General features: G+C 46.2%; 1 protein-coding gene and 1 long non-coding RNA gene across 4 annotated transcripts; one reads left to right on the forward strand and one right to left on the reverse strand.

Moving 5' to 3' along the window:
- Positions 1–59: 59 nt before the first annotated feature.
- Positions 60–1,286, reverse strand: LOC147149414 (uncharacterized). The gene is made up of 2 exons (XR_015086491.1): positions 758–1,286; positions 60–652 (listed from the first exon to the last, which is right to left on the reverse strand). It is a non-coding gene; the product is annotated as an uncharacterized LOC147149414 (long non-coding RNA).
- nr2c1 (nuclear receptor subfamily 2, group C, member 1) lies at positions 559–10,555 on the forward strand. Of its 3 annotated transcripts, none has more exons than XM_086028503.1 (14): positions 559–722; positions 2,197–2,323; positions 2,865–3,098; positions 4,129–4,207; positions 4,325–4,504; positions 4,581–4,731; positions 5,494–5,590; positions 5,713–5,894; positions 7,000–7,159; positions 7,238–7,359; positions 7,438–7,583; positions 7,997–8,134; positions 8,231–8,336; positions 9,426–10,555. In XM_086028503.1, the coding sequence occupies exons 2-14, from the start codon at positions 2,252–2,254 to the stop codon at positions 9,598–9,600; spliced, it is 1,842 nt and encodes a 613-aa protein (XP_085884629.1). In that variant the 5' UTR covers positions 559–722; positions 2,197–2,251; the 3' UTR covers positions 9,601–10,555. The 3 variants fall into 3 exon arrangements, with proteins under 3 accessions (XP_085884629.1, XP_085884630.1, XP_085884632.1); XM_086028504.1 differs by lacking the exon at positions 559–722 and adding an exon at positions 734–881; XM_086028506.1 differs by lacking the exon at positions 559–722 and adding an exon at positions 1,297–2,124.
- Positions 10,556–14,943: the final 4,388 nt, after the last annotated feature.

Here is a 14,943-nt window from a genome sequence, read left to right on the forward strand (position 1 = left end):
TTACTTCTGTTGTAAAGTCATAGTTCCCCCCAAAAAACACAACAAACTTTGCTTAATCGTGCACTTGGAGGTTTTATTTATTTCTGTGGCAATCCCTAAAATCACATATTGCTGACTAGACTTCCTCGGTGTGCTATCCAAAAAAACACACTGGCCAAATTGAAGGTGTACAAAAACAACGTTGTTTTCTGTCCTGGTTAGAGTCATTTTCATTGCAGGCCAGGTTGGAGTTCAGAATTCCCACAAAGAAAAACATTCAAATGTAGAATCAGCTGACCAATTTATTACATGTACTAGGACTGCAGATAGCATTTTCATTAAAATCAGCAATTAATCTGTTATCTCTTCGATTCGATTTTTTTGTTTTGTTTTTCATTTTCAATTAATAGTACAGAAAATGCATTAAAAAATTGGTTATAATTCAGTTACTGGTTGGAAAAAACGAATGCTTGTAAACTTGGTAAGAGTCAAGAAAAATTGCGTCCGTTGTTACATTTGAGTGTCTTTTCAAAGTAGGGAAAATTGTTGCCCGGCACTTTCATAACGTTGCTGGGAAAGTTAGCGATAACTTGGCATCTTTGCGCATGCGCAAATTTACCGAAAGGGGAAAAAAAAAAAATTAGGTCACGAACTCTGACCCGCCCACCAATCTCTGAAATGAAAAAAAAAGAGAATTTATTTGGACGTTAAAGGATAAAATACAAGAAGCGGCTCATGAACAGGTAAGGAAATGTGACTGATGTGTGTACCGACATGCCTCGTTTCGCGTCGCCGCTTGAACGCCCCCATCGGTGGGGTGGGCACCGGGGAGCAGCCTGCCAGCGGCTTCCTGCTAGCACACAGCTAACAGCTAGCACTCTTGTTAGCACCACGCCTCGTAAGTAAGTATATCGTCCACATCAATGAGCCCCGGAACCAACAGCACATCAATTAAGATTTTGTATTTTGTTCATGTTGACATAAGTAACGCATTTAATCGCCATGTCGCGTGCTAGCTGCTATTTAGCAGACGTTAGCTCAAATGCTAACATTGCTAACCATGATTCCAATTTGGGAGCGGAAGGTCCAGCTCGAAAGTGGACATAGTTGCGCTCCTTAAGGCGAAGGCTTTGTGGAGCAACCTCGAAGCTATTTGAATGCGAACTTTAGTAGTGGTCGTCGCGGTCGCGGCGTTTCCGCTGCGCTCGCGCGGGCCTCTCGCACGCTTGAACCCTTCAATGTTGACCTTTCACCGACAGGAAAAGAAATACCTTTATCTTCCGTATCGATTTTTTTTCCGTGGGGGGTGGGGGGTGTCACTGGCAGTCAGGAGCTTTTTTTTTTTTTTTGCTTCGATACCACAATCGCGCCCTGTTGTTCGTTACCATTTCAACGCGAGTAAAACAATTAGCATTTAATTGTCCGGACCGAGTTGCTAACACAGGCCACAAACGTTTGGTGGTGACGGCCAAGAATGCCTCGAATATGGGAAAACGTTCGAGCATTTATTCTTTGGTCGACTCGTGATATCCACCTTCAACTCCGTCGGGTCTTTCGGGTCCTTGCCCTAGTACGCTCCTTGTCCTTTTTGTATCGGATCCACATGCAGTTCAGTCTAGTTCTAATTTATTTATTAAGTGTCAGTGGCAACTCTTGCATATCTCGCACAACTGTGGAGCCTACACTCGGGATCAGGGGTCATTCTGGGAGCGGCCGTGACCCCAGTGGAGCAGGTCCTATGATGCAGAGACTCACCCACTCACGACTATGCCCCCCCCCCCCCCCCCCAACGCTTATCCACTAGTCGGGAAAAGCAGGTCATCTTGCTAATTAACGTTCTCACTAGTAAAATAATTCAGCTTGCTATTAAGAAAACGTTTTCTACTGCTTCCTTCCTTCCTTACTGAAAATTATTTCCTTAGGATAGTAGGACAACGTTAGGGCTGAAGCTATTCAATATTTTGTGACGGGATTGTCCCACCGATTCTACCATGTATTAATCAAGCAATACTACAATAACAAATTTGTGTCTGACATGCAGGTTTTTTAAATTTTTTGTCCACATGGGGTCGCCGTCCTCATGTTCTGCATCGTAACATCTCAAACTTTGATTGTGTGTGGCTTTAAAAGGTGGGGCCTGGTTTGGTGAGTGACGTGGGAGCCCAGGAAGCAAATACACAGCCGCCCCCTGGGTTTACGCACATGTTTGCTCTGTAGGTGGATGGGGCAGTGAGGAGAAGCGCAGTGGCAAGTGAACGTATGCAGCCTGAGTATGGATGGGCAGGCTCAGAGGATACAGCTCGTGTCAGCAGATAGCAACATGGCCATGGGACACCGAATTCAGGTGATCTTTTATTTATTTTTTTCTTTTTTCTTTTGAGACGATGCTGGTGTGAATAGCCTCACCTCCACTCAGTATGTACAGTACCTCAACACAACAAGGCTGCCAAACTTGCAAACCTGCAATAGGGATGGATGTGTTTGATGTCGTCCTTGAGAGAACCTTTTTGCTGTCAACATTTGTTACCCGCTTGCCTATCAACGTGCACAGGCAGTTTTCATTTTATTTTCATATTTTCAGTCTGTCGTGCAATAGCAATAAAACAGTCAGCCTTTTGCGGTAGTTCAAACAAAGTCAAAATGCAAAGTTGACGATTAATAGAGTGATGTCTTGGGATACGAGTTGAACGTCATCTGTGACCACACTTGTCACTCAGAACACCCAAGTCATCTTTTCCCATTGAAATGAATGGAAAGGCCATTAATGGGTTCCAGCCACGCACGCCCTCCACCCCATTTTTACCGGAATGAATTTCAGTCCCAGGCTTCTCTTGTGGCCCTCGACCGTTGTGTTCACTGCCGTCTCGTCTTTGACTATCCTCCAGATCGTGACTGATCCCCAGACCGGCCAGAAGCTGCAGATCGTCACCGCCCTGGAGCCGGCGTCTCCCGGCAAGCAGCAGTTCATCCTGGCCAATGCCGACTATTCCCCCGCCGGCAAGGTGATCCTGGCCAAGCGGGAGGGCTCCCCCAGCAAGGTCATCCTCACCAGCCCGGACGGCTCCGGCGTCAACCAGCTGCTCTTCGCCTCTCCAGATCTGTCAGGGCCGCAGATTCAGGTGGGACTCCCACTTCTATCCCTTTATTCAAAAACGGGACAGTATTTCAAATTGGCAGTGCAGAAAATGCACAAATGTCAATAAATGATGATTCAGTTACGCGCTTTGGTCTGCAACATCCGTCAGAAAATCTGCAAAAATGTTGGTGATTGTTTTCAAATGCAAAAGCAGATGTGTGCAAATGTCTCGGGGTTTTTTTTCGGGGGGGGGGGGGCACGCACAAGCATAATCAGTCTACTTTCATGGAGGCCTGCAGAAATCTGAGAATATTTATTGTTGAGACTAGGGATGGACCGATTATCGGCCGGGCCGATATTCTGCATTTTGACGAATATCGGCATCGGCCTTTTTAAAACATCCGATGACTGATAATGAATCAATTTAAAACTGTGTTGGAATCAAAACAAAGACATGTGAAAGATGAAATTTCTGTCATTTTGGAGAACTTCATTTATTGTCGAAAACTGCATGGAGAATTTTTGTTAAGTGTTTTCATTTCACTTTTGAACACATGCTGACGACCCTGGGTGCTCCCTGAACTTTTTGTTACAATTTGGTAACAAAGATGTATATTGTCAAAAATGCATAGTAATAATTATACCCCCGAAAATATTTACATTATGCAAACCTGAAAAATTGTTCAATAAACATGTGCTTAAAGACGTTTCAACAAAGTTCCGAAATTTTTATTTTTTTTTCGATTTTGATGCCAATATTTTCTTTTTTTACAAAAAATGAATATCGGCTCCAAATATCAGTTATCGGTCGCCTTGACTACTAATAATCGGTTTCGGCCCTGAAAAAAAACATATCGTCTATCTCTGGTTGAGAGGCTGAAATCCTAAGCATTTGGGCAATTTTAGCGTTCACAAGGTCTGTAAATGATGAAATGATTCTTCCCCCCCCCCCCCCCCCCCCCAAAATGTTCGATTGAGTGCATTTTCCGCCACAAGCGAGGCTGGAGTGTCTTGGGTGTCGAATTGTTTGCGAGGTGTTGAGCCAGCCACACTCTCCTCTGTCCCTTTGTCAGTTTGTCACCGAGGACTCGGACCAGTCGCTTGCCAAGCCCATTGTGGAGTACTGCGTCGTGTGCGGCGACAAGGCCTCAGGTTGCAAGCCCCTTGAACGTCACTTAGCTTGCAAGCCACTTCAGGCTTGGCTTCGGGCCATTTTGCCAGCGACGCGGCTCTCGCTGATGTGTGCATCGCCGTGACCTTCTTCCGCAGGGCGCCATTACGGAGCCGTCAGCTGCGAGGGCTGCAAGGGCTTCTTCAAGCGCAGCATCAGGAAGAACCTGGTGTACACGTGCAGGGGCTCCGGCGAGTGCGCCATCAACAAGATCCACCGAAACCGCTGCCAGTACTGCCGCCTGCAGCGCTGCATGGCCGTGGGCATGAAACAGGATTGTACGGCCGCGCCCGCGCAGCTCGCGCGCCGCTTGCCGTCGCCCGGCTCTGACCCGAGTGTGCCGCTGTGTCGTAGCCGTGCAGTGCGAGAGGAAGCCCATGGATGTGCCCGCCAGGGAGAAGTCGCTCAACTGCGCCGCCTCCACGGAGAAGATCTACATCCGCAAGAACCTGTGCAGCCCGCTGGCCGCCACGCCCACCTTTGTGTCAGACAAGGAGACTTCCAGGTAACATCGGCATAGGCTTACCTGGCCTTGGATGAATAAAACGGACGCCATATTTTTTTTCTCCTCACTCAATGAGTCGACATGCTTATTTGTTTATATACGTTTCGCCCCGCTTTGCCACCCTAATTTTTCTTTTTTCTTTTTTTTCTTTCTTCCCTCCCCTCATGGCACTTGGCCTCATTGGAATTAGCACCGGAGCTGACCCAGCTAATTCACGACAAAAGCCCGCGTCGCCTAAGACGGCCAACTTTCAGCCTTGATTTCGACTAGGGATAGACCGATTATCGGCTCCGATATTTGGCTTTTTGACGAATATCGGCATCGGCCTTTTTTAAAACTGCTGGCCGATAATAAATCAATTTAGAACTATAGAAATCCAAACAAAGATATGTGAAAGTTGAACATTTCTGTCATTTTGAAATGTTCATTTCCTGTAGTTTACTACATGGAGCTATTGTTTAAGTTTTCATTTATCCGTTTTAAGACATGCTGACAAACTCGGGTGCTCCCTGAACGTTTTGTTAGAATTTTATAAAGGAGAAAAATTTCTTGACACAATAATTTCAAAACATTATGCAAACCTGAAACATTGTTCAATTAAACATGTGTAAAGACGTTGCGACAACGTTAAGAGTAAATTGATCTTTTTATAATTGGCTGGTGAGCAGTCCGCGGTGTGAGTCTTTTTGTGGATGGCTTTTTGCGGCTTTTTGTGTTTTTGTGATGTACTGCGGCGCGCCTGCTGCACGTCTGTCCAAACAGGTCGACGCATTTGCTGGAGTCAAGCATGCTGCTCAACATCCAACAATCCTTCCCCAAGCTGGAAAACACCATCTCGATCCCGGCGTCCCCGGAAAAGGTAACTGCCGCCATCTCAGAGTAGCGGTCGGCCCGCTTCCATCTTTGCGTTTTTGCCCACCCGGCCGGGCCTTGTGCTGACGGCGTGCGCTTTCGTTGCCTGGTGCGCGCGCGGCCCGTCAGCACGGCGACGCTTGCCAAGGCGACCTGGGCACGCTGGCCAACGTGGTGACCTCGCTGGCCCATCTCAACAAGGCCAGGGAGGCCGGCGACGGGGCCGGCGAGCTGGCCGTCGCGGAGACGCTCAGCAACGGCGACAGCTCCATGACGGACCTGCAGGACGACGAGCAAAGCGATATCAGCAGGTGAGCGGCCGCGCCTTCCCGGCGGGAAAGGGGCCGCCGCTCGGGACCCGCCGGGCCGTCTGCTCCCGTGCTCAAAAGACTCCCCCGTTGACGTGAGATTAAAAAAAACAAACAAACATTTTGTCAAGCGCAAGCCTCGTAGCCATAGGCAGATATTCCTTTATCAAGGACATAACCGTTTTTGTGTTGTTCTTTTTGGAGCAGCTGCAACTTTTTTAATTCTTAAATAAGGAGCCTCGATTTGTCATTAAAGGCCAGGGTGCAGACATTTTTCAGAGTCTGTCAAAATTCATATTCTCCTTGGTGCTAGGTTTTAATAATACATACAAGTCACTTCCTGCAAGTTGTCAACCACAGATCAATTAGAAAATAGGTTTTACTTAGTCATTCCGAGTGCTTCCGAACCTCACGGCAGCTCGAGGAATCGCGGCTCTAGCCGCCGGAAGTGACGTAGATCGAGCTAAGCAGCTCGCTACACCGTAGACTGCACAATTTCCAGGCGCGACAAACTCAATGGCGAGCGATGTTTTGGAATGAGAGGATTCTGAAACACACGAGCCGACACAAGGGGGGGGGGGGGGGGGGGGGCGTTATTAGACCCTTCATGATTAGTAGTCACTGAATCCTGCGGCTACTGTGACGTCACATCCCCATGAGAGCGCGCCAGATTCAAAGGGCAGACGACACCTTCTGAATTGTATTTACCGGTAGTGGTTGAGCTGCTGTCTACCAGCGACCTAATCACGTTTTTAATGACAGTTATGCATTGTACAGGCTACAGAAAAGTTGTCAATGTTTGCACCCTGACCTTTGAAGGGGGATTTGAATGGGGAAATTGGCGCATTCAGTGAAATCATTCCACTTTAAAATATCTCAGATCGTGTCTTTTATTGGAGAGCGATCTATTTGAAGGAAATGCCCCATTTCCAGAACTGACGAGGTCATTCCTATTTTTGTAAAATGTCAACAGCCCGAATTGAGCCGAACCTTGTCGAATCGAATCCGATGGAAGGTGCCCGTTTGGGTTTTAAGCCGGCGCTGAAATAAATTTCCCCAAGCGCGTGAAGAGCCACTGTTGACGTTTGCCGTCTGGCGTGTCGCCCAGAGCCTTCGACACGCTGGCCAAAGTCCTGCACGCCGGCGACGGGTCGTCGGCGGCGCCGCCCAACCTGGAGGCCACCATGCAGCTGATGTCGGGCGACCAGTCGGGCCCGGTGCTGGAGCTGGAGGGCTCGCTGCTGTCGGAGAGCCACATTCCCTTCAAAGTAAGCGTCGGCGCCGCGCCGCGCCGGTCTTCTCTCTGCGCCGGGCTGACCATTTGCCCGCCGCCGCCGCCGCCGCAGCTGATGATGCCCGTGCCCGTGCCGGAGTACCTCAACGTCAACTACATCTGCGAGTCGGCCTCGCGCCTTCTTTTTCTCTCCATGCACTGGGCGCGCTCCATCCCCGCCTTCCAAGCCTTGGGGTGAGTGGCGCGTGCTCCTCTTTGACCAAAGACGCTTGTTGGCACCCACGCTTCTTGGCTCCGTCGTGTCTTTTCCAGAGGTCAAGAGGACAACGACATCAACCTGATGAAAGCTTGCTGGAACGAGTTGTTTGCTTTGGGGCTGGCTCAGTGCTCCAACGTGATGAACGTGGGAACCATCTTGAGCGCCATCATCAGCCACCTGCAGACTAGCTTACAGGAAGGTAGGAAGGACCAAATGAGAGCGCAGCGGTGGCGAGCGGCTGCCTAGAATGACTCCAGCCGCCGGACGGCACACAAACGCTGCCGCCCGCACGGTGGACGCTTGATAGAATTTTTGACGTTCTCTTTTTCTTCATACTGACTCATGAAACTGTGTCGTGTCGGTATCTGCTAATCAAACAAAAGCGTCCTCTGAAATAGGCAGGTGGCAAAAGATTGACTTTGTCGTTCGTCTTCCTCTTTGCTTAGACCGAAGCATTTGGATTTGAAAGTCCCCTAATATATGTCGGCTTTAAAAGCACGTTGAGCTCGACCATCCCAACCGACGACGACGCCAATGTTGCGTTCGTGTTGCGCGCCGCCCGCCCGCCTCGTTGGGCGCGGCTCTCCTTGACCTTTGTGTCGTGTCCAACAGAGAAGCTTTCCCAAGAGCGCGTCAAAGTGGTGATGGAGCACATCTGGAGGTTGCAGGAGTTCTGTAACAGCATGAGCAAGCTGTCCCCGGACGCCTACGAATACGCCTTCCTCAAAGCCATTGTTCTCTTCAGTCCCGGTGCGCCAAAAAAAAAAAAAAGAGTTCTAACGGGCACACGCAACATGCATGAACTTCTTTTGCCCTTCTTTTTTTCTCCATTTGATGTCGCATTAGATCACCCTGGGATCGACAATACTCTGCAGATCGAGAGGTTCCAGCAGAAGGCCTACATGGAGCTGCAGGATTACGTCACGCGGACGTATCCAGAAGATTCCTACCGGTTGGTACCCTAGTGCGTTATTTACATGCGGGCTGGGGGCCCTCAATGGACTTTTGGTTCCCTGGCAGGCATGGACCTAACCTGAATTTGGACATGAAATCACAACGCGCTGAAGCTAGCGCAGTAGTTGAGTCCTAACTACGGACCATCAATATAGAAAACGGAAGCACGGCAGTAACTGAGTTTGCCTCCTCATGCTGCGTGACCAACTAAATATTCGACAAACTGCAGACAAGCTGTTTGTCGCACCGGATGTGTTCCACTACCCAACCACAATGGGCGCAAATAGGCGATGCAGACGCCATATTAAAAAAAAAAAAAAAAAAAAGATAATTTTACCCCTCCCACAAGCCTCACACATTTCAACTCATTAATACTAGGGGTGTGGAAAAACAAATCGATTTGCCAAAATATCGCCATTTTTGTCCGCCGATCTCTTAGAAAGTTAAGTGAAAGTTCACATCAATACTTCCTTGAAATGAACAGAGTTTTAAATGGATTTATTATCAACCATCATATTTTTAAAAAAGGATGGCCTGGCCGATAATCGGTCCGTCCCTGATACTCAGAGGCATCAATCAGTTCTACTCTGGGGAAAATGACTGCAGCAGCTTACTTGGGGTCCTTCTCTCCCTCTTCTTCTTGCGGCACGACACCGAAGCCGGGTCCCTCTGAAGTCGGATTTGCTTGCACGTATTGCACTGTTGGCGACGCACCTGAAACCCTTGCTTGGAAATGGGCAACTCCGAAACGGCGTTGCAATGCCAACTGCAACAGTTACGAGCTGGGTCACGGGAAACGGGAAGTTGCTCAAAACTTTCAAGTTCATTTGGAAAGTGGACGAGCAAAACCGAAAGCCGTAACGTACCCGATGACTCGGCGTGGTTGCGCTCTTTGCTCCAATGTTGGATTTGAATTGGGAGGACGAGCGCTCGGCTCGGCTCGGCTCGGCTCGGCTCGGCTCGGCTCGGCTCGGCTCGGCTCGGCCCGGCCCGGCTCGGCTCGGCAACGGCGCGCAATCAACGGAAGCCTCAAAGATTCCATGCGGAGATGGTGAAGGCGTGCGCGGCTTGCTTTTTCCCCGCACAGGTTGTCCAGGCTGCTGCTGCGGCTTCCCGCCTTGCGTCTGATCAGCGCCGCCGTCACCGAGGAGCTCTTCTTCGCCGGCCTCATCGGCAACGTGCAGATCGACAGCATCATCCCGTACATCCTGAAAATGGACTCCACCGACTACAACAGCCAGTCGCTCCCCGCCGCCGTGTGAGCCTCCTTCCTCGCAGCCTCCGCCTCCTCGTTGGCCTTTGGAAAGACTGGCCTGTCGCAGCCAGTCCGCCGGCGCGGCGCCCTTGGTCCGTTTGCGGGAGTCGCTCGGTCAGCAGAGCGCCGTCCCGCCGTAAGGTAAGAGAGTCGCTCGGGCGGCAACGTGAGCGCAATCAGGACTGAGCCGTTGCGATAGTCGCCCGGGCGCGCGTTTGACCGGACATGGGCTCGCATTTTATGCTCGGTGGCCTCAAGGCCTTTTGGCAAACAAAAGCGGCTCTGTTGGCCACATTTTCGAGCTGCCGCTACTCGTCAACAGTTGGGGATATTTGGCTTTGGGCTGAACCGCATTTCAGGGTGAACCGAAAATGCACCTACTCCAGCTGTTCAATGTTTCAGTACTTTAAAAAAAAAAAAAAACAACATTTCCATTTCCAGGTCTTTGCCTTTCTGTGACCCTTCCGCTCTCGGCTGCAGCCTGCCGATGACAGACTGGGACACTCTAAGCTCAGAGGCCGCTGAGCTTGTAGCGCCATCCGCAGGTTGCGGCAGAAAGAGTCGCAGAAAGGCATCGGCGATCATACTTTTGAGGTTCATCCGGAATTGTCACACCAAGCCCAATAGCCCAAGCCTTTGGGAGTAGTGCACATTCATGCTGTCCTGGGTGGGGTTTTTTTTTTTTTTTAATTGACTTAAAGTGTCCTCCTGTGAATTTTATTTGTGTGGCTGTTGTTGAAGGTTATAACCTTGTTTTTCTTTTTTAAACTTTGTATTTGTTTGCCCATCCAAAGGATAGGAGCAACAATGCTGTCACTGTGTGTAAATAGAACTGTGGAGAGAATTTGGTGGCGAGCACTCTGTGATGGTCACATCCTGTCTTTTGGACATAAAAATATAACTATTATGGTCGTGTCATCTGAAAATAAAAACAAGTCTCTATTATATTTTTACCACTTCAACTCGCTTTTCGTGTGCTGAGTCAACTTTGTCGCACCTAGTGGAATTTTGTTTTAGTCGTGCAAACACGGTCTCATCGGTCAACCGAAAATTGGGGTGTACTCGTTCGATTCATCATTAAGAATTAAACTACTCACAAAAGGTTAGGGATCTTTCTGCAATTTCTGGATGACTTAACCTACAAATTTGGGTTAGTTTGTCGCTAAAGAAACAAAAGTCCTTTAATGGATAAAATAATCATTGAAAGGAAATCACAAATATCTGGCAAAAAATCTCTCAAAATAAGTACCGGTAGATGCAATTCTGACCAAAAACTGAAAAAAATGACACGTGTAAAAAAAAATAAATAAAAGCTGACAAATTTCAAAAGATTATACGGCATGAAAGCAACTGACAAATGTGACAAAAATCAGGCAAAAAGATAATAGGTTAGTGTTGTGCACAAGTTCAGGTTACGTTGTCGCAAAAGGAATAAAATTCCTGTTACTGTTATGGGCAAAAAAAAGTTGCAGACTGAAAAAACCACAAATATTGGGCAAAAACCACAAAAGAAAAAAAATACAGCAAAATTTGTAAATCAAATGACAAAAAAAATCTGTATAAAAACACAAAAGTCAACTAGAACCATGAAAAAAAAACAACAACAAAAGTTAAATATCTGTAAAAAGTGAGAAAGACATGATGAAAAATGTAACATGACAAATATGATCAAAATTGGACAAAAACTAATAAATAAATGAATAAATAGTTTAAAAAATACAAATCAAGAGGGAAGAAATGACAAAAAATAATTGACAAATTTGAGAAAAATTGGGCAAAAAGCTAGACAATAGGTTAGTGTTCCAAAAATTGGGATGTCGTCGCCATAAAAATGAACCTCCTATGATGTACAAAATAAATAGTGACAGGAAATTTCAGTGCCTGACAAAAATACAGCAAGAAATGATACAAATCTGACAAAAACTTCTAAGAATTAAGTTAACTAGATAAATATCTTGTGGAAAAAATGTAACTCCTGACAAAAATGGATAGAAATGGAACAAAATGAATTACAGAAATGTAAAAAAAAAAAAAAAATGACCACAAGCATGGGTCCAAAAAGCTGTCAAGCTCCACACAGTGAGGCCTACGCTATGCTAATTGCTAATTGCTAGCCACTATGTAATGTGCTAAGTTGAAGTTTTCCCTTTCCCTCAAGTGGCCATGCAAACCGGCAAACCTGTTCTGGTGAAACTCACCTTGGCAACATATGACTCAAGCGCGCACTCAGCGGAGCGCGCCATCGTTCGCTCCTAATTTGGGATCTCACAAGCTGAAACAAATCAAAGCTGCCCGAAAGTCAAGTCCAACTTTGTTTTACCCCCCCCCCCCCCCCCCCAAAAAAAAAAATCAATCAATCAATCAATCACATTTTATTTATATAGCACTTTTCATACATAAAAATGCAACTCAAAGTGCTTTAAAACATTCAAAGCAAAACATAGATAATTAGAAAAAAAAATAAAAATAACGGCCAAGTCCACCCACACACCAATGGAGCAGCCCAATTCCTTATATTGAGCATATGAGTGTGTGCGTATGCTCTACGGCGAAGCTGCGGTCTAACCCTAACCCAGCCAAATGGAATAGTCGGTTGCATGAGAAGGGAGAAGACCGTCTTGGGATTTCCCGACTAAAATGGAGTGAAATGACGTCCGAATGTGCTTGCATAAGTGTGCACACCCTCCGCTATTTCCACAAGCAACCAAACACATTCGAGCTCAGTCAGCACACAAGTGCCTCCGACTCACCCCGAATCAAGTTGAGCTCTTCTACCAAATGGGCCGGCTCACGGCAAGCCAGGCAAAGCGGCTTGGCCGCTAACAAGCGAGCGGTGACGCAAGGTGCGGGCCGCCGCGCCCGGGCGGATTAGCCCGTTGCTCGGTCCTCGTCAATGTGGCCCGCCGGAGCGTTCCCACGCTCTCGCTGCCATTTGGGATTCGTTGCGCCCAAGCGGGCCACAAAAGCTCCATTTTGCAAGCCGCCTTCAGATTGTTCACATAAGCGCACTTACGTAAGCTTGAAAGATTACGCTCAAAACTCTAAAGTGGTCTTTCAAGGACTTGCTCTTTTCACAAAATAAGTGCAATGCATGTGCCGTTGAAAAGCAGACATGTCCACTTTTGCTCAATTGAGTAGAATGATTCTTTTTCTCCCCCCCCCATTTCTGATCCCACGTTAAAGCCAATCATTTTTATTTGGGCTATTCTAGGCAAGTATGAAGTAAGAGTATTAAAAAAACCCAGTTGATTTTGATTAAAAGATGAATATTGGTTTGAAACCAATAAGCTAGAAACGTCAGCTACAGTGAGATGGGAGGCCTTGAAGGCATTCATAAGGGGCCAAGTAATAAGTTATACTAGTAGGAAAGCTAAAGAGTCGCCAGGAAAAAAATGATAGATCTAGAAAAAAGGATACCGTTTCTAGAAGAAAAAAGTACAGGGGCTTTACGGGGTACGGATGAAACTCCTAAAGAGTTGTTATTACGTAGATCTCAGTACAATACAATACAATACAATTTTCTTTATGTGGCGCATTTCATAACAGCTAATGACCAAAATGGGTTTGTAAGGGACAGACAGGGTTTTCATATAATGTAAGACGACTTCTTCATATTTGATATAGTTGCAAAGAACAAGAAGTAACAGCCTTTCTTTCACTTGATGCAGAGAAGGCATTTGATAGGGGATGATGTTATTAGTAGATTTGGATTTGGGTATTCTTTTTTGCAATGGATTAAAATACAGCATTACATTCGAATCCTATAGCGCGGGTAATGACCAACGAATGTATATCCGAGCCGTTTAATATCTCAAGAGGCTGCCCTCAAGGTTCGCCGTTGTCACCGCTAGCCATTGAGCCTTTAGCAATTGCAATAAGCTCTAATAGTCAAAGAAAAGGAATTCCGGTGGGTACTGTGCAACACGAAAATAGCATTAGTTGCAGATGATGTTGCTTTATTTATAAAACAATGACCGTGCTTAATTCTTTATCGGCAATCTTGCAGCTGGTTAACCAATGTGGAGTTATCTCTGGTCATAAGATAAATACTTCTAAATCATCATTAATGTCTCTAAAACAAGGCAACGGTCAAGCTTTAGGACAGCAAGTATGTTCTTTTAGGGTAACATCTGCCTTTACATATTTGGGAATACGAATATTGCCTCATTTGGATGGTATAGTATCAGCCAATTATAGCGAAACACTAGAATCGATGTCCCAAGATTTCAAACGCTGGTTGCCTCTGCCAATAACTCTTATAGGTAGCGTAAATATAATAAAGGTGAATGAATATGCTGCCTACGTTTTTTATACTTGTTTCAGAATTTTCCATTGGCTCCCCCTACAGGAATGCTTGATAAAGTGACATCAATAATTAGGACATTTATTTGGAACCAAAAAAGCCCTCGTATTCGTTTGTCTGTGCTGCATGCGTATGCCCTTTGAGACTGGGGGATTCAAGTGCCCAAACCTTCACTGGTACTATTTGGCAACACAGCTGAGAACTATGATGTTTTATTTTTCGATGAATAATAATCCTTCGTGGCTGGGAATGGAGGCGAGCTCTGTTGATTTGCCATTACATTTGTATAGTTATTCAGCTAAATTTGAACAACTAATTAAAGAAACCAAACATCCGATTATTCGTAATATGATGAGTTGTATAGTACAAGGTGAGAGAGTTTATGAAATTAGAGGACTCTTTATCTCAATTTAGCCCCATTTGGGGTAATGAACTGTTTAAACCAGGAAAGAGGGACATAGGATTTAAGCTATGGACAGAGAAGGGCTAAAGTAAATTGGGTGACTTGTTTGCAGAGGGAAAATGAACGACATTTGAAGAGATTAAGAGCAAATTTGGAGTTCCAAGAAAGCACCTTTTTAAAGACCGGTACTTGCAAATTAGAAGCTTTGTATCGAAAATGCAAAATCTTCCCGTCAAACAGCCGAAACCTTCATCTTTGGAGGTCTTAATTACTAAGAATTGCTACGGCGAGGGTATAATCTCAACATTCTATAGTTGGTTAGTTTCTGGATCAGATGATAATGCAAATTGTAAACTTGAGTCATGGAGAATGCATTTGAGCCAACGTATCTCTGATGAAGAGTGGCAGTTAAGCTGTAAAAATGCCCAGAGACAATCAGCAAATGCCAGTTTGAAAATACTTCAATACAGTTGGTTAGTGCGGACATATATAACTCCAGTGAAACTGCATAAGCACAATAATAATATACCTGCTACGTGCTTCCGGTGTAGAGAAGCCCGAGGGACTTTTGTGCACTGTGTATAAGTGCAATGTGATAAGATTAAGAAATTCTGGCAGGAGGTATTGAATAAGGTTAGTTTAAT

Source organism: Filicampus tigris, chromosome 4, assembly GCF_054856515.1.
Source record: "Filicampus tigris isolate MCC_2025a chromosome 4, RoL_Ftig_1.0, whole genome shotgun sequence".
NCBI classification, from domain to species: Eukaryota; Metazoa; Chordata; class Actinopteri; order Syngnathiformes; family Syngnathidae; genus Filicampus; species Filicampus tigris.

What these genes read in the sequence shown, in the direction of transcription:
- nr2c1 (XM_086028503.1), top strand. Translation starts at nt 2,252, where the DNA reads ATGGATGGGCAGGCTCAGAGGATACAGCTCGTGTCAGCAGATAGCAAC. An exon ending in CCATGGGACACCGAATTCAG is followed by an intron (nt 2,324 to 2,864) that starts GTGATCTTTTAT and finishes ACTATCCTCCAG; the next exon opens with ATCGTGACTGATCCCCAGAC. An exon ending in TCCCGGCGTCCCCGGAAAAG is followed by an intron (nt 5,591 to 5,712) that starts GTAACTGCCGCC and finishes GCGGCCCGTCAG; the next exon opens with CACGGCGACGCTTGCCAAGG.